Source organism: Odontomachus brunneus, unplaced genomic scaffold (genome assembly GCF_010583005.1).
Source record: "Odontomachus brunneus isolate Ranch 3 - 2012 unplaced genomic scaffold, Obru_v1 Obru_scaffold_032, whole genome shotgun sequence".
Taxonomy (NCBI): domain Eukaryota; kingdom Metazoa; phylum Arthropoda; class Insecta; order Hymenoptera; family Formicidae; genus Odontomachus; species Odontomachus brunneus.
The window spans coordinates 2,488,829-2,508,596 of record NW_022639482.1 but is presented as its reverse complement, the minus strand read 5'-3'; the positions used below and the strand labels follow the sequence as shown (position 1 = coordinate 2,508,596).

General features: G+C 39.6%; 1 protein-coding gene across 1 annotated transcript in view; it reads right to left on the bottom strand.

Annotated features, from left to right (window-relative positions):
- Window positions 1–7,704: 7,704 nt before the first annotated feature.
- Window positions 7,705–19,768, bottom strand: part of LOC116843355 — an 89,180-nt gene continuing 77,116 nt past the window's right edge. The window contains exons 5-10 of the mRNA XM_032813726.1: window positions 18,204–18,442; window positions 12,614–12,742; window positions 12,402–12,509; window positions 11,885–12,145; window positions 10,869–11,130; window positions 7,705–9,872 (exon numbers count right to left, since the gene is read on the bottom strand). Of these exons, the coding sequence (XP_032669617.1) occupies window positions 8,824–9,872; window positions 10,869–11,130; window positions 11,885–12,145; window positions 12,402–12,509; window positions 12,614–12,742; window positions 18,204–18,442 (2,048 nt within the window). The 3' untranslated portion in view covers window positions 7,705–8,823. The remainder of the gene's footprint in view (window positions 9,873–10,868; window positions 11,131–11,884; window positions 12,146–12,401; window positions 12,510–12,613; window positions 12,743–18,203; window positions 18,443–19,768) is intronic.

Below are 19,768 nucleotides of genomic sequence, written 5' to 3'. Positions count from 1 at the left end.
CTATATCTCACTATATTTCACCAAATTTTCCTGCTAAATTATTAAAACGAGATTCGAACCGATGTGTTTGGAGTTTCCGCAAAACTATTGAGGCTAGATTCGAACCGAGTTGTTTGGTCTCCAGTATTATTTGTATTATAAATTACTAATTCCAATAAGATGAATTGTGGGACAGATAGTGTCCTTTGAGTCACCTTGATATCTTTAGTGGTTACCGAGAAATGCCCGAAAAATTCAATCGACCAGGGCCCGTATTCTTGAAATTTTTGCGTATACGTAAGTTTCATTGCGCTATTTTGTGACCTGATTATACTTGCGCAAAGGAACTTACGTATTCGCAAAATTTTTAAGAATATAAATCCGATCAGTGGTGAAACAATTGGACGTCTGTCCTTTGCTAACTTACTATCATTGTACGGAAGTACGAACCAAGCGCATTTTATCGTTACCACCGCGAAAATACGCCTAACGAACGTAATAAAGGCGCTTTGTTAGATCGCGTTTCGAAAATGCGCCTATCTCTGGCCATTAAAATCAAACTGGTGGCCGCTCTCAGGCTTCTCTCTGTCTCTACCCTTTTCCTAATAACTTTGTAGATTTTTAGTTATTAATTAGATAATATTAATATATTATCGTGAGCGACGATCCGCCAATTTTCTTTAATTAATATTTACTTATATCTCCACGATTATATACATATTTATCTATTTATTATTAATTTTGTTAGAACCACAAAATGTCAAGATATATCTGAAAATTATTCATTTAAAATGTGCATTGCACGCAAAGTTTTGTGACTTGTTGATGAGAAAGCTAGTTACCTCATTAACAGGTAATTTCTCACAATGATGAATAAAATTACTGACAAGGATATAACGATCAATTACGTTAGAAACAATTACGACGTTCGTCTCCGTATGTTCAATTACTACGTTTTTTGTGCAAACATGTAAGAACAATATTCCATTGAATTCGCGTCGCGATGTCGCACACGGCCTATTAATTTATAGCTATTAATTTATATACTGTGTTTCATGAGGCAGTAGTTACACTCGGCAAAACAATCGCCATTCAGTATATACCAATTGGCGATCGAAACGTAGTGTCGCATTCTATAGCCTCACCTTCGTCACGCTGGTGCGTTACGATACTTTGACTTCTTGCCGTCATTCATAAATGTTTTTGCTCCTAGCTAAATGTTATTGCTCGATCTTTCGGTTGCGCGATTTCATTATACACCCTTTCTCTTTCTCTCTATCCTTGCCACGGTCGTTATGACATGGTATGACCGCGTCCGTTACGTTTGCACGCGATACCGATCCGTATCGACGCATCTCCGGCGCCGCACCTGTACACCGACGTTATTATTACCTACATCATTATCTTTATCAAAACAGTCAATCTTCATTAAAATCCTGTACAATGTTGCTCGGAGCATTGGCGAGGGCCAACCGGATCTCGAATCCAGTTCTCCGACTATCCTACGATCTGACGTCGCTTCTGCGCTTTTCGCGGATAAACGTGAAATCGGCGCACGTTCCCGTAATTGCTCGTTGGTAGCTTGATCGAAAGAGAAGAAAAGTTAAAATATACGACAGACTCGGGGAGAGAGAGAGAGAGATAGAGAGAGATAGAGAGAGAGGGGGAGAGAGGGGGGAGAGAGAGAGAGAGAGAGAGAGAGAGAGAGAATAAAATAGAACGAGCCAAGAGGGAGAGGAAGAGATGAAGAGCAAGAGAAGGAAAGTGTGAGAAAAAGGGAGCAGAGAGAAAAAAATGGAATGAGGAGGGAGTGAGGGAGACAGGGAGGGTGTCAAAAGGGAAAAAGAGGGGAAAAGAAAAGAATGGAAAGGGGGAAAAAGAGAGAGGATGAAGAGACAAAAAGTTTATCAGAAATGAAGGAAAGAAAGGAAAGAAAAACAGGGGAAGGGAGAAAATGGAAAAGAGATCGAGGGAGCAGAAGAGAGAGGGCGAGCGAGAATAAAGAGGGAAGAAGAGAGGAAATGTGGGAGAGAGAGGGAAATGTGAAGAGGAAAAGAGATGGAGCGAGCGAGAATGGAGATAGAGGAGAAGGAGAGAGAGATAGAGGGAAATTTAGAAAGTGAGGGAGGGGGAGGGAGAAGGAGAGGGAGAGAGAGGGAGGAGAAAGGGAGGAAGAGGGACAGAGGGATAGAGAGATGTATTCATAAAGATGGAGAACTGCTCGCTATTGCTGAGTGCAAACGCATGCTGCTGGTGATAAGGCACAATCTTGTACTCGTCACATAAGCGACCGCAGTCTGATAATCCGTGAAACGCTTAATGATTTATTATCACAACGTGGGACAATGCGAGACTAGTATATGCAACTTCTGCTACATATACTCTTGCAACTCCGAATGCAGCTATACGCAAAAAATGACTTACTAATATTAGCTAAACCGCGGTAGCTGATTCAAACTTAGTCAAAAGGCTAATTATTTAGCTGTCACTGCTAAGATTGGCTATAACAGCTAAAATGCATTTGCTATGAAATACAAATACAAATATATTAGGTGACATTAAAAATGCACATTATTTCAAGTAGCTAAGAAAATAACAGTTATTCCTAAATTTCTTATCGTATGCATATATTAAAGAAGTTTGCCGCACAGCTACAATCATTTGTTACAGTCATTTATTTCTAGCAATTAATATTTCTCGCTGTAGCACCTAAGTTTAAACAACGGATAACTTTAGCTTCGGTAGTATCGACATTAGCTGTCTCTATTTCAGTGACACATCTTATCTGCCACAGCTATTTTTTAGCTCTGGAAGCTAGTTTTTTTTGCGTGTAAATTGGCGCGATAGTGGTCACCGATATTTGTTTTATCATAGAAATAATACGCGCGTACGTACGCGTGGAAGCAAATGCGTTATCGTCTTGGGCGATGTAAGACTTTCACGTGTATGAAAAGTGATAATATTCATGCGAAAAAAATGATACCGTTTGTAGAGCAATGATGTATACGCATTATGACGTATTATCATACGAATATATATATATATATCAGTATTTTGTTTGTTATTCAATATTTTTCTCAGCTATGCACATTTTGAGTTAAGCAAAATTAAACTCATCTTGGAAGGTTCTTAAAGTATAAATATCATGTGTCATTTAAAAAAAACAGTCGGATAGATGTACGCTGAAATATGAAGTAGTGGAGTGGTGATGACATCTCACATATATTCAGCTTATCATCTATATATCTTAACTCAACTTTCATTTGAACAATTATTTTCTAACACTTAGTGTTTATGAATGATTTAGGTATATTATTTTATTTCGAACTGAATATTCCGTGTTGAAAATTTAAATATTTGTATTTATAGAGATCAAAACGTACACAACACAATAAAAATATTTAGAGTTAGATACGCGCACGCGTGTCCAAACACTGCATTGAAAAAGTTAGTCGATAAAAAATTAACAAACGTATATTTCCGATCAAACTGATGAATTTTTGTATCTGATCAAGAAATATCCGATGAGAAATACCGGTGCATATCTTTTTCATCGGTTTATCTGATGAAACACCATTATGATCGGAAGTATTCGATTAAATTTAATCGGATATCCTGATCGAATATAAAAATTCATCGGTATTTTGATCGGAAATATCCGTTTATTAACTTTTTATCGGATAATTTCTCTCAGTAATTTCTCGCGGTGGTAATTTATTGATTAGACGTTGTACTCAATCCTTTATTTCCCAAGAGAAAAATCAACCGAATATCTTTAAAACCATCGGGTTGGTCGTTAAGCTTGATGTATCCGAAAGTGGAATTTGCGCGAAACAGAATCGCCTTGTCGCTCGACTTGATTGGATCGCGTTACCGTACGGTCGGAGTTGGATAACGCTCGAGGAACGATAAAGGAAGGATAGATCGTCAGTGTAATATCGGTTGCATCTAATAAATATTTAGTATCTCATACATATTCGAGAGTTTGGCGCGAATAACGGCGATCGTTAGCTGCTCCTATTTGTTCCGGAACACGGAGCGCACGTTGTACGCGCGAAATCAGGCCCCGGAGAGTCCGCTGGGAGCGATTTGAGAAATTGTCACGTGAATATCTTTGGAGAATTCGAAGAAGCTGGGCGTGGTCCCCGATGCTTCTCGACGCGGCCGATATTATTCCGTCCGTCCGGCGCCGCGAGTCTGGGGACAAGTGCAGGTGCAGTTGCAGTCTGGTAACATCGCATCTCATGTCGTACGGAGGTGGTACAGTCGAAAAATATAACTCGATAAAGGAACGCAGCAATTCCTTTAAACGGAGCAAGTTTTCGGGGAGCAGTTTTGCAATCGACGTGGGTCGATAAAAGAGCCTCATAACGGGCTACGTAATTAGCATCTTGCATAAATTTTTCACGCAATAATTGCGTAAATTAATTACTTTTCGATTTGTCGCTAAATAAGCACCTTAGGAAAAAGTTATGCAAATTGCTCTTCTAAATCTTTAATTATTCACAATTAATTTTTAGCTAATATAAATATTCTGCTTCATATTATTACACTGTATATAAATCTTACGTTTTCTTGTCAGAAAAAATTGCTATTAAATTGTATACACTTAATGTATTAAAACGTTACTTCATGCTCGATCTATCGTAAATCCAATTAAGCTTAACATCCTGAGAATTTAATAGAAATAGTTGTACCTATCGTAGATAACATCAATCAACGATATATAAAAATCATTTTAGAAATTTCTTTAAGCATGTTTAGTATTGAATATTATTCTCAGTTTGTAGTAGCATCCAACGTTTTGAACGCATATAATACGTATGAAAAAATCATCTATTAAAGTTTGAATAGTATGAGTCTATTGATATTATAAGAGCCGTGATAATTGAACAATAAAATTTTTATAGAATTATGCAAAGGTAACCGATTGAATAGTACTCACTAATATATATTTTCGAAGATATTTATTTCAATATAAGTAATAGACAAGGGGAGGGGGAGTAAGAGAGAGATGAAAATATCGTTGATACAGCTAGATATATGTGACTGGACACCGAGAAACTTAAAAAAATCGCTTATATATTTCTAATTGTTCATATAATATAATAATAATTATAATAATATAATAATTGGGCGCTTACGGGAGATAACAAGGAATGTATTTATATATACAAATACTGTAAATTAAATATCTACAAAATTGGATTTATCCTCCTTACATCTCACGTAGAGGCGGGTGTAAAGAGTTAAAACAGTCATTACACAGAGATTATTATATATATAATATCGCTTTAGACGCGCTCGGTTAATCGCCAATAGAGGCGTATCATATCAACAATGATATAAATAAGTATCGATATTTAGGCATGCAATATTTCCTATTTCTTTCTTCTCTTCATCACAGGTTGATATATGCGTACATACACAAAGGTTACCTATCATATAACTACAGTTATGCTTGCTCGTAACACTATCTCGCACGCATCGCGATAATCATTCTAATTGGAAGCACAACACAGTAGACATTACCTTCACGAAACATCTTCCTCATCTATGTGCGCTTGCACGATCAATTTAATTTCCCCGAGCCAATAGTCTGGACAATGATTTACGAAGGTAGGAAATGCAAATTTCGCTCTTTTCACCATAACTATAGATCAAACGTAAGACCCGCATCAAAGAAATATCTGTTTGCACTTATATCGATATTTAATAATTATATCGATATTTTTATGAATATTACAGTTAATTCTAGTTCTTCGTAACTAAGGATTACACACGTTTCGCTGGTTCACATGGTTACAACACAAGATCGTAATATTTTTGGTAGATCCGTCAGTCCCCGAAATCGTACTCTTGTTTACTCATACACAACTGACAAAACGCAACGTGAAAATCGCGTCGTGAGTTGTTAGAACTGTTACTGTTAACCGTCGTGATGAACGATGTCTACATATACCGACATGTGCACGATGGAGTGATGATACTCCCGATAATATGCGTAATACAATAGTTTGCGATACATACAGCACTTTGTCATTTATGGCTTAGGTTTACGCGCGCATTGGCATTGAGCACATTCATTATCTCAATAAGAATATGAGCTTAGTGGTTGCAAGTTATATACATACGCTCGTCTTCCCGATTCAATTGCACTAATATACTCGTAATAACAAGAAGCTCTTTTTGTCACTACAAACAACTTGAGCCGCGACGTGAGTCGCACCGCCATTCATCGAAATGCGCGAACAAGGAGCGCTTCGCCTCTAAGGCCGGTTCTACAATACGTCGTATATCAGAGTCGGATGTCGGAATGCAATCAATGATTCAATTAGGAGAACTCATCTCGAAAAACAAATCCTCTGATTGGCCCATCGACTGCGTTCCGACGTCCGACAGCGACATACGACGTATTGTAGAACAGGCCTAATTGTTTTCCGTCGGTTCCGAGAGCGTGCCAGTACCAATGTCGAAATGTTTTCTACGATTTCTCGAACAAATGCTTCAACATTCCATCAGCCGCACTGCCCCGACATTATTCGCGTTTCGGCGATCAGTTCGGCTAATCCGAGATATCGTCGAGTAAAACTGAAACAATCGGAATACACGTAAGAGGAAACATCGGAGACGTCGCGTGCGACACGGCACAATCTCTCACGGATATTCTAAGGAACCGCGCATTACCACTCGACGCGTTGTGTGTGTAAAAATGGCGGAGTGGAAAGGAAATGTACGAGGCTATCGATATGTTGCGCCGCGGTCGAATTTATGGCAATAAAAACGTATGAGAAATTTCTAGCGAGACGCCGGAGGAAAAAGGGAAAACGGTAAGTCGAAGAAGAGCATTAAGCTATGTACAAAAGTACGTGAACGTAACGTAATTAACGGATTTGATTTCTCTCGGCATCGTTGATCCACGTAGCGCTCTGTACGCCGCGCGAAATGCCACACTACAGATATCCGTAGAAAACGATATCACAATACATCATGACGCGAAGGAATAGATTTACAACGATATTACGAGTGTGTGTGTGTGTGTGTGTGTGTGTGTGTGTGTGTGTGTGTGTGTGTGAGAAAGAGAGTTGCTAATAACAAATTAGTGTAGCAACGGTGCACGCTTTAACATTAATCGACGCATCCTTACGGCATTACGTTATTGCACGAGACGATAGAAAAGTATACTTTCGATATTTCCCGTTTCCCTGTTAAAGCACTTTGTTTCGTATATTACGCCTGTGGCTTTCCTTCGTCGCGAGTGTAAGTCAATTATCGGTCGGCGATAAGGCATTCGACCTTTTCCGCGTGATCTTCGCCGGGAAGATCCATTCACGTTTCCGCGCACGCAACTATTCCAAGACTCCCGACCATCTTACACTCGTGCCGAGTAATATTATGTGATGATTATAATACATATACAATTTAAATATACGTTCCTACATCGGATTGATCGTCATACAGAGTCTTTAACGCATAAATTACTATTTATTATTACTATTTACAACGTATAGTCGCGCAATCCATTCCTCTCGTTGATCGTTATTTCGACAAAATATCTAAAAAGTGGCTGACGCCACTGCACGGGGGAAAAGTATTGCAAAAATTACAACAAAATTAAAACAATTTGTAATCTTGGACTATACAGGATTATGACAAAAAAATATACATATAATTTAAAAATGTTGTTAAAAATATATGTTATAAAAAATATAGATATAATTTAAAAATATACAAGGTGTCTCAGATCTCCATGGTGACCCTTTGTGAGAACGTAGAACGGATTGAGGTGAGCAAGGAAGTCCTGTGCCTTTGCGATATTCGCAATAATAGTCGAGATATTAATTAAAAAAGATTGGTGAACGATCACGCGCAATGGTAGAAGTAGTCATTTGCGAAATAGTAAAGGACTTTTTTGTTCAGTTTGACTTAATGTATAAGTATACAACGGCAGACGGCGCCACTGCAGCTCATCTATCATATTGCGCGTGATCAGTCATCAATCTTGTTTAATTAATATCTCGATTGTTATTGCGAATACCGCAAAACGGCACAGGACTTTCTTGCTCACCTCAATCCGTTCTACGTTCTGACAAAAGATCATCATAGACATCTGAGACACTCTGTATATACTGTTAAAAAAAAATATATATATACGTTTAATTTTTTACTACATTATTGTAATTGCTTGATTTTTTACTACATTATTATAATTGCTTGATTTTTTACTACATTATTGTAATTACTTGAACATTTTTATATTATATATCAGATAAGTGTTGTTAAATTTACTATTTCTACCGTAATTTATGCTACAAAAAATTTCAGCACAGTCCAACTTTACAAAATGTTTTACATTATAAATTTTTACATTGTAAAAATAAATAGAATTTTAACTTCTGCTACAATAATTTCCCCGTGCAACCGTCAGTAGCGCATCGTTTGGAACATCTGGTCGCATCTTACTTGCTTCAAATGCAGGACGTTCCAAAAGATTCGTCAAATGATCAAAAACGAGATGCGCGAATGGTAGAGTAGCATAGATAATCCTTCGCGTTTCTCAGGAGTATTCGCGTTATCATTTGTGTCTGCTGCAAAGACAATCATGTCACTCCTCTGGAGGAAATATACGAACGAGAAAAATTACAAAAATAAAACCCGTTACGTGCACATACACAACACGAGACACGCACAAACACACGTGCAAACACATACATACAAACATACACGAGCATCACAATAACGGACGGAGATGAATCTCAGGAAACGTGAACGGAATTGCACTTTTTAATGAACCTCCTAATTGTACCTCCTAATCATCGGGACGAGCTGACCGATTTTCCTTCATCAAACGTAGACCTCGCTCCTCTTGCTGCCCGCGACGGTCGTCGTGGCGGGCACGCTCGCGGACGACGTCGAAGACGCCGAGCCGAAGCCGCTCGAGAGCGACGCGTTCGTACACGAGACGCTGCTGATCTTCCTCGACGCGTCCTGGGCCCTCTGAGTGGGCCTGGACAAGTCGTGACCGAAACTACTGGTGCGCGGTCGAATGGCCGAATGGCCGCCGGCCAGCTTGTCCACGAGCCCGTCCTGCTTGCTCGACACGGAGGCTGTTCGGGTCTCTCGCGGCTGCAGCCCCGGTGACTGCGGCAGCGATATGCTACGGTCGTCCCGTTGTTGAATGACCGGCGGGCCTGGCAGGGACGCTGATCGTCTACCTCGCGCGTCCGCGCTCGCGTTGCTACTCGGAACGGGCACGGCGGCGGTGACCATGTAGCTGAGTTTCTCCGGTCTCATGAGAATCGGTGAACGATCGTTGTAGCCGCCGAAGGTGGGCGAGCTGCCGTTGCTAGCGATCGGACTGTTGTTGTTGTCGATCAGCGGCGTCGAGCGGTCCTCTTGGCCGGTGATACTCCCGCTCCTGCTGCTACCACTTCCGCTACCCTCCTCCTCGCTGCTGTTGACCTCGGTCAACGTCGCCTGGACAACGTTACTGACCGAGTTGTTGATGTGTGTCGTCGAGGATGTCTTCATGAGACCCAACTGCGTCAGATGGCCCATGGTGACCGGCGTCAGGGTCACCGGCGTCATCAGACCAGCGCTGGTTAACGTCGGCGAGAGCACGGCCTGCGCCAAAGCCGCCGCGCCGGATTTGCCTGACGAGGGTGTACCCTCGGTCTCTTGGATCGGCGACAACACTACCACCGACAGGTCGGTTGGATAGTGACCGTTCGTTGGTATCACACCTACCACGCCCGCGCCGATATTCGCCGCGTTAGTAGCCGACAGTGCCAGCCGCTGCTCACGGTCGACCACCTCTTTCGTCACGTCCGGAGTCGGTATGCGCGGCCTGTTCTTCAGCGACACCGGCACCGAGTTCAGTTTCGTCATAGTGCCTGCAATTAGAAGCGAATCGCGACCGTTAGAATGGCGCCTTGGCGCGCATTTCCGGATTTGGAGCGATTCCCCGAGGTCGCGCGCAGAAAATAGGTAACGACGTTGTCGATTATACTAACGATCCCCGTGGAAAGCGCGTCGGGCGCGAAGCGTGGAAATGGGTCCTGTTAGACCATGGCTCTGGCGCCGGACGGGAGGCACGTCGAGTTATGCGTTGACGAGGATATAATTACGCGGATGCGATACGTTTGATACACGGCGCGTTGTCTGCGCTGAGGACACAGTGGGGGGAAAAAGTAAAAAGAAGCACAAGGACTTAGGAGAGACTTTTCTCGTCGAATGCGCCGTGATAATCGCGGAAATCGCTGAGGTCACGCAAGGTCGGCTTGCTGCGTTACGTCATCTTTCGCGTACGTGGAAGCGATAAAGGAAAAGCTCGCATCAGACTTTCTTTCGACGGCAGTCATGATTCACGGGAATCACGAGAAAAATTCCTCGTCTATTTCCGTCCGTATTGCCGCGCCTTTGTGTTAATGAAACAAATGGCTTATGTTAATATTCTCCTGGGTAAAAGATCCCCGAAATTTCATGTGAATAAATTTGAACGGCATCGCAGAACACGTTGGTTGGTGTTCTATAGCCTATTGAAGCATTGCGCGATTCATAATGCTGGTTAATTACCTGTGTGAGTAAAAATTCTTCATACAACAAACTAATTTGCACGAGAGGCGATGGATGAACGTTCATGATGCAAAAGTCAATAGATCTTGGGCGTTTACGTTACGTAATGACTCGGTCGTAAGTATTATCGAAGCGCAGGAGCAAATATGATCGTTAATATTGACATATCGTCATTAAGATGATGGCAAACAAGAGCCTGTCGTGCGACAGTTCGCCGCATAATGCTAATTCACTTTTTGCCGGGTTTCTTTTCCTTTGCGTCAGCTCGTCAAATTTCTGAAAACGCCTTTTATCGGAAATGTATATATACACACCTTGACGGCCCATTCGTTGACTGCGGACGCTCTTGCGTCCCACAAGACGATCGTACAGAGACATTTTGAAGTTTGGATTGTTCGTTTGCGGAAGACCACCGGTCTCGGGGCTGCTGTACACGCTGTTGTGGCGGTTTCGATTGAAGAAACCACCACCGCTGCTGTACGTGGTCGAGGAGCTTCGTACCGAGCCCACCCGGGTGATCTGCCGTTGAAACCAACCGTTCTTCTTCCGTTCGACCAATGGGGTGTCGACGCTCTCCTAAAAGCACAGGAAATATTCAAGGTTCGCGAATCATCGCGAGAGCGTAATGATATAATTACGAATTACTAAAAAAGATTTCGCCCCAACTTATCGCTTTATGATTTGCTGGTCTAGATAGAATTATAAATGTCTATTAGATTTGGTTTCCGGGTTTGAGCTGCGTGGATTCATCTTCGTTTGATTCCGCAAATATTTCAGTCCGCTTCATCAGGGAGGCATCGGGTCGTTCCTCCCTGATGAAGCGGACTAAAATGTTCGCGAAACGTCAGAATCAAACGAAGATAAATCCACGCGGCTCAAACCCGGAAACCAAATCTAATACGCATGGACACCGCGAAAGCCTAAAAAATCAAATTATAAATAAATGTCATAGTTATAACAATCGCTGTTTGTTGCGTCTGCTAGAAAATTATTTAGTGCGTACAGAATTTAGTGCGTACAGTAAACAGTAAGTTGCGTTGATGTTGACCAAATCGTAATCATTCAATCTATTAATAACTCTTTCATCCAATAATGATATAATTCGTCTAAACTCTTTCATCCAATAACGACATAATTCGTCTAAACGTTTGTGTGAGCGAATTTTGTTCGTTCAAGCAAGGTTTCATAATTGAATGAAACTCTACTTCTCTGCTACTTCTTTTTCAATGTATTTATCTTAAGGATGAGAAAGGAATGAGGGATGAAGGATAAGAGATGAGGGACGATATATGAGAGATGAGAGAAGATTGCATAAACGATCGATACTCACGTAATCGGCATACATATCGTCCTGATGAGCTTTGCGGTGCTGCACGTGACTGTGAATCTGCGTGCCCAACATAACGTTCGCGTAAAGAGCATCGCTATCTTTCACCTTATAATGTTCCGCGGAGCCCTTCGGCTCTTCCTTACGATACTGCTCGCTTGCGACGGTATACGGCAAGTCTTTGGGCACGACATCGTCCCAATACTGATCCTTCAGCAATTCCGGGTGTTCCTCGTGCATCTCGTCGACGATCATGTAACCCGCCTATCGCACACGCAACACGATAGATAAGAAAAAAACACATCAACATGCGGATAGGCAAAAAAAGAAAGAAAAGTTGAAGTGTTACAGTAATGAGAAAAAAAGTGCATTTGCATATAGATACATTGAGCTTTAAGTTCAGGTTCCGCTACTTTTGCATAATACATTATTCTTCTCGTCGAAATTCATAAATAATAACATAACGACTTATTATTCACGTGACTACAAAGCTGTGAGTTATAGTAATTGCGTAGCATACCTTGATGTGCCTATCAATCAGCCAATTCAGCTCGATATCGTCGTCATCCTCGCCGAATGGATTAATCAACACCTCGGCAACTTTCAGCCATCCAACGTAAAAACAGAACTGCAAAAAACACGCCGTATATATAACCTATGTATAAACTATGTATGGACTTTACGCAGGAGAACTATCAACTGCGTGCAAATAATATCCTTTGCTCCAATCACCTGTAGCGTCGTGAAAAACGGGAAATACATGTCCGGATCCTCATATTTTCCGGTGCCCTCGGAGTGTTTGACGAATTGTCTGCCAAGCAGAGCCGAGAAAAAGTAGGCGTACAATGATAGTGTTACCACCTGAAAAACACACGTCGGCAGATTCGTGAGAAAATTCTCCGTAAGTCGTCGCTGTCAAAAAAAAAAGAGGAAAGAGCAGGGGTAAGGAAAGGAATGCGGCAATTATGAAGAGAATTTTTTCCGTTCGCGGAAGCGAGCTATCGTTTTCTCAAGAAACAATGTCACCAATTCCGTGTTATATAACAATTAACGCGGCTGTGCTAGAATCCGTATCGCTTAAAGCTCCGGCGAACGGAAGCATGGTCGTGACAGAAGACAATTAACCACCACCGGAAGTCCTGAGCTTCGTAAAGATATTTCTGTCGCTCCTCTTTCCGTGGCGTAAATGCAGGCAAACAGGTTTGATGAATGAACGAATATCAAGGCCGTCGCGCGAGTGCCGCCTTTCTCAGCGAAGGTCATCGGGAAACGGTGGGTTTATGCAAAAATATAGCGTGGCTTGTACAAAGAGACTAATGGATAGAGACACTCGCATAAGCCTGGAATGCACGCCTCGGTTTTCGAGTCATCTGGGAAGACCGCGAGATACCGCGAGATGCAACGCGAAATCACTCCCGTGATTAAGGCGTGACGTATCGCGACAAAATTACTGTTCGACTCTCTTGTCTACCTTGACCATGCAACGCGCATCGACGCCGTGTTCCATGCGCAATTCATTATCCGCGCCGCGCGTCCGCCGCTGGAAATTTCAAGTGTCCAAGGACACATTTTTTGGATGAATTCATTGCAGCACTTGTGAGTTGCTATAAATGTGCCGCTGAACATAGTTATGGAAAAAAGGGGGAATAAGTACATGTATTAATAATATACTATAATTATATCATCTTCAAAGCGAGTTGTGCGAAGAGCGCATTATTTCGTTATCGGTTCTCCAGTGATACAAATCTTTATCTATTCTGAGAGAAATTATACAATAAAAAATTAACAAATGAATATTTTTCATTAAAATAGCAATAAATTTTTGTGTCCGATGAGGAAACAATGAGAAATCGGTAATTTTTTGATCGGTTTATCTAATGAAATGCCATTATTATCGGAAGTATTCGATTAAATCTAATCGGATATTCTGATCGGATATAAAAATTCATTGATATTTTCATCGGAAATATCCATTTGTTAACTTTTCATCGGATAATTTCTCTCAGTACACTCTTTCTTTCAAGTATTTATTTGAACACTAAAATTATTACATTATTAGGGAGAGAAAAGTATTGCTTGTCGCAAAAATTTATCGGTATTTTGATCGGAAATATCCGTTTGTTAAATTGCATGTTATTAGGAAGAGAAAAATAATGTTCGTCAAAAAATAAAACGTCAAAGCAGAGACTCGAGCAAGGTACATCCGTCGTCACAATATACGACGTCGTGCGGCAGTAAGACAGCCTCTCAAAAGTTTCATTTAAGGCAGCGAGCAAAAACGTTTACATGTAAACGCAGGCATGTGCAATAACAGCGAGTATATCCAAAACGGGTATTAATCTTCGACGGATGTATCATTACGCGGTGAATACTCCGCGGTCGTTACGCGCAATCTTCTTGCGATTTCACGGAGTATGTCGAATCACGCTATCGTCGTAAGAGAGATTCATATTACGACCCGTACGTAAGGAAAGAAAAAAGATGCGCATAACGCAAAATATGTTTAACGCATCGTTACTTTGCCGGCTTTCCCAAAGCAACGACAACTTCGTTCGATGGGGTGTAATTATTATGTAGTGATTTCGATCAAATTTTACGATTTTATTACCTCCTCTCCTGACACGTGTTTCAAATATTAAATACTGATTATTATCATTATCGAGATAAATCCAGGATGTCATAAATATGTCGTGCATCTTGTAATAATTATACAACCGCGTAATTGGGGTAAAATCATGAAATATACCGCTCGGTAATTTCTCAACTTGTAAGAAGATCATAAAATTAATGCGTCAGCAGCAGGTCATCTTTGTATCAAGATAAATTAATGAAATTATTTGTGTGTACGAGAATGAATTTTATTTTTCTATCAAGATAAATTAATGAAATGGGTTTTTCGCAACGATTGAAATAACGAACGAGAGAAGTGTCCCTGTGGTAACACAATGGACACGAAGCGTGCCATTACGGCAGCTCCGTGTCGCCTCACGTTCGCCCAGATTTGCGAAATGGCACGGTCTTTAATTCCTCAAAAATAATGGCGTTTGCAGCCGACAGTTAGAGAAGTAAGTTGATGAACAATTACAATTGCACAACGCATGCTGGCTAATTACAAATACGAAAGACGTTTTTCCGGGAGTTCCGGGAGTTCCAGTTTGGTCTCGACGTGGCCTTAGTGTGTTATTCTGAATCCTTCGAGCGAGTAAGCACGGAATCGTTGAGAGAACAGTCGCGCGACGAAAAGAAAAAAATAAGTAACATTGTCGTGCAGATGACGAACGTGCTATTTGTCCGCCGTGTGACACCATCGACGCACGGATTCTGAAAATTACTTAACACTTCTGCGTAATTTTAACCGGTTGACAACACGAGCGTGTTAATGCGACGACAGCGGTGACATGATAATTACTGTGACTTTCACGTCATACGCGACAAATAATTAAGCAGCGGATTAAATTTCCGTATGGAAAAGAATCAACTCTATTAGTATAACTAAATTTTCTGTTATCTGGGAACTGGATAAAAAAGTCAATTATAGGAACCAAAACATAGGAGGTTTCTATTTGGTCAATTTCGAATCGAAATTTTGATCCTGCTTATTATTCCGTTCAACATCTATTTTAATACTTTGAAACTTACGTCCACCTTTTTCGATTCTATTTAATTTATCCGAGTCGAAATTTTACTTTCAGCCTTACTATTCCATTCAACATCTATTCTGACATTCTGAAGCCTATAATAGAACTTATATTAACGCTAAAAAAGTGAAAAGAGAAATTTCGGACATCATTAGAGTCAAAGCAGGAGTAAATTGTATCATTAGAATTAAACCTACTTTGCTAACATAGTTCCTACTGTGTTGTAGAATTCAAGGTTTAACATAAAGTCAAAATTTCGACTCGGGATTGCTTTCAAGTTACCTCAAACAAGTTTTATTGCAGTTGAGTGGTCAGACAAGTGTTTTCTATCACAGTACAGAGATATTATTTCTCGTCAAAGAGTTTTTCGTCTGGTTCCCATTCAGTTACACGAACTGAAATCTTTTTTCCGTGTGTATTTTGTCCGGCAGGATGATTAATGGGCGTGATTAGTATTTTTTATAAACTAAAACGACAATAAAATATACTTGACTGACGAGTACAAGTCCGAAAGAAGACCGGACAATCGTTTCAAATAACGTCAAAAATAGTTTTGTCGTTAATACACGCTTTTATGGGAATGCCAACAGGCCTCATTATTTATTTATCCACGGCGCGACGTCACAAATAGTAGATAAAATGTAAATAATAGATGCAGTTGACGAAGAATTACATAATAACGCGTCACGCTTCTAACGCTCAGAGCATGATAATGATGCGATCACCGGGGAACGATGAAGACATTCACGTAACATATTCGACATCTGCCAATGACGAGTGGCGCTATCTACAATTACTCTTTACATGATTTCCACGGCAAAGAGGAAAAACGGAAAAGATTGTTTTAAAAAACTCTCTTTTCCTCCTTCCTTTCTCTCTTCTCTACTACCTCTCTTTCCCTCCTTCTCTCCTTTGCTACACTGTAAAAACTGATGTGTTAAATTTAACATTTCATGTGTCCCAAATCATCCACTCTCATCTATGTGTAAATTTAACACAAAACAAATATGTTAAAAAACAACACGCATAATATAGAAAAAATTAACACAAGAATTTAATAAATACCGTTTTACTTAAATACCGTTACGAATCACAGATTGTATTAAATTAACATATTTAATATGTCAGACATAGATTATGTCTATTTAACATTTTCATTTCATCGAAACCATAAATTAATACTTCTCTCAAATATTAAAGTAACGTTAATTTAGTAAAGTTAATTTAACATTATACATATGTCAATTTAACACAAACTGTGATTCCTGACGGTATTCAAATGTTTAATTCTAGTGTTAATTTTTTATATATTATACGTGTTACATTTTATCATATTTGTTTTGTGTTAAATTTACATATAAATAAGAGTGGGTGATTTGGGATGACATAAAATTGTTAAACTTAACACATCAGTTTTTACAGTGTAGTCTGCAGTATATAAAAAATATATAAAAACATGGGGAAATAATTTACTGAGAAAAATTATTTGATAAGAAATTAACAAACAGATATTTCCGATCAAAATACCAATGAATTTCCATATCCGATCAGGAAACATCCGATGAAAAATATCGGTCATAATTTTTTTTTATCTGATGAAATGCTATTATGATAAAAAATATTCGATTAAATTTAATCAGATATCCTGATCGGGTATAAAAATTCATCGATGTTTGAATTGGAAATATCCGTTTGTTAATTTTTTATCGGATAATTTCCCTCAGTGTGGTTATGTTTTTTGCTAACATGGTAAAACTAGAGTCCTATATAAATAGAGAAGCGACATTAAGAATCGATAAGTGCAATATATCGAAAAGCCGCCATCTTGTTCTTCTATATGAGACAGACCTGACGAATCGGCTATATTGAAAGAAAATATATGACAGATAGAAGTCAAGGTTAGGTTATAGGATAGAATAAAAATTTATATAAATAATAGCTGCTTGCTTATAATTTTAACTTATTACATTAAAGCTGCAGTAAATATTCTTCTGTAACGTCAACTGCGAGTATGTTCTACTGTATTATTAATCTTTACTTGTTTATAATAGGAAACAACATGGCGCAAAATCACGTGATTCAATTAATCAATCAGACAGCTTTTCTCAATGTCGCTTCTCTATTTATATAAGCTTCTCTATTTATATACTCTTGGTAAAACAAACCGGTACATATTTATGTAAGATATACGTGCAAGAAATACGAGAAGAATAGCATGATCATATTAGTGACAATCGCTTCTATGTTATAGACAATTTTCGAGTTCGTTATCCACTTCCGAATTTCTGAATCGTTCACATTTTTCAGAAATTCCTTTTTCAAGAATTGGTCCCACCAAACTTTTCTTCCTGTATACAATTGGTAAAACTAATTATTTCACTTTCTTCATTATTCGCGAGACTATCAATGAATTTATTGCGCAGCATTTATGAGCCGCAGCCTCGTAGATTTGTTCCCCTTGTTTACCAATTTAATACATCTTATCAATCAATCGTATCCAAATAATCAGGTAGCCAATACTTGTTGATAAATTTATTGGTATCTACCAACGATATATATATTTATGAGGCATCTCTAATGTATCTCGGGAGGACTTTGTGGGGCAGAGCGCGGACTTGAAACGAATCGCGGACGCGTCCGATCCTCGCAAACGCCACTCGAGTTCGCGCAACAAACGTGCTCACCTGAGTGTAGACTAGAGGAACGCAAACGGTATCGTAACCAATCAATGCGCCAAGCCTCTTCCGGATATCGCTGAGCTCGACGAGGAGAGTTTGCACCACCTGATCACTGGTGATCAATGCCTCCTTCCTCGCCCTGTTGATGATGTTGGTCGCCCATACGAGCGGCATCCAATACTTCGACATGGCCGCTTTCTTATTCATCATCTCGAAAATCTTCTTCTCCGATTCCATCATCAGACCTGTGAACAGACAAATGGTCGATCGTTACATAAGCGAGATTATTTTGCGCGACCCGAGCGAAAGAAAAGAAAGCAAGAAAGAAAAAAAATGGAAAACATTTCCGGACGTCCCGGCGGCGAACTGTGTATTTAATTACGAGAACTTTCCCCGCGCGAGACACCTGAGAAAAATTTTCTCAGCGGGATACGCGCGCCTGGATATCGTAAATCGCGATCGATATCGCAGGGCAGTAAGTCAGCGAGCCTCCGCTGCAATCCCGCGTTAATTAACAAATCCATCAGCATGGTTCGTTAATCGGCAACGGATTATCAAAACATCAGCGTCTCTCGCCGACTTTCTTCGCGGCGCGCAAGCTCCGTCGCGCATTTGTAGACGCGCGTTCTTCTCGGCTGGACTCGTACGCGAAACGGAATGAAGTTCTGACATGAGTGTGCGAAACACGAAGAGCGATGTAGACGCTCGTCGTTCGCGTAATAGTTTCCTCATGAAGTGAGATAGCCGTTTTCGAACTTGCTTAATTCCTTATTATCGTACTTTACTCGAGCGAATTTTTTGTGTCAAACATTGCGTTTCATGTCTTGTTCACGCATCACTTAGTATCGTACGTTATTTTAAGATGTAAATTGAAATATATCTCCATAAGTTTTGAAATAATTGCAAATATATTGTTCCGCGTGAATCAATTTTACTTCATATATTAAGGAAAAATTTTCTATCATATTTCTGTGTATGTAAAATAGCATAGAGTCAATATAACAACTAAATTTATTGAACAAAAATAACGCGATCGGAATATAGAAGTTCCTATCATCTGCATTGAGAGAAAAAATGGTTAATCTAACTAAATTAAACTAATTAAAATTATAGTTATCTTTGAGCCCAATCATTTTTAATAAAATAGTAGCAGTTACATACATACTATCACTATTATCACTAACATTATAGCAGAATTTAATTTTTAAAATGTTTCTTTACCACAAATGTATAATAATTATTTCTCTATATATTTATAGTTATAAATTTTTTAAATATAACTAAAAAATTTTTTTCTTATATATATATATATATATATATATATATATATATATATATTAGGGCCTTAACTTAGTTTCCGCCCGCAAATGTTAGATGGCAATGCAAACAGTTCTAGTAGTCATTACTAACGAAACAGGTAGTTTGTGATTAATTTCGACATTTCTCGATAACATTCAGTCAGCATACACAATTATTTTCCTAAACAACAATTTCTTTTGCTTTGTGAAAAATGGAACGCGATAAAGTGTTTTTTCGACATGTGCTTTTGCACTATTTTGATTTGAAAAAAA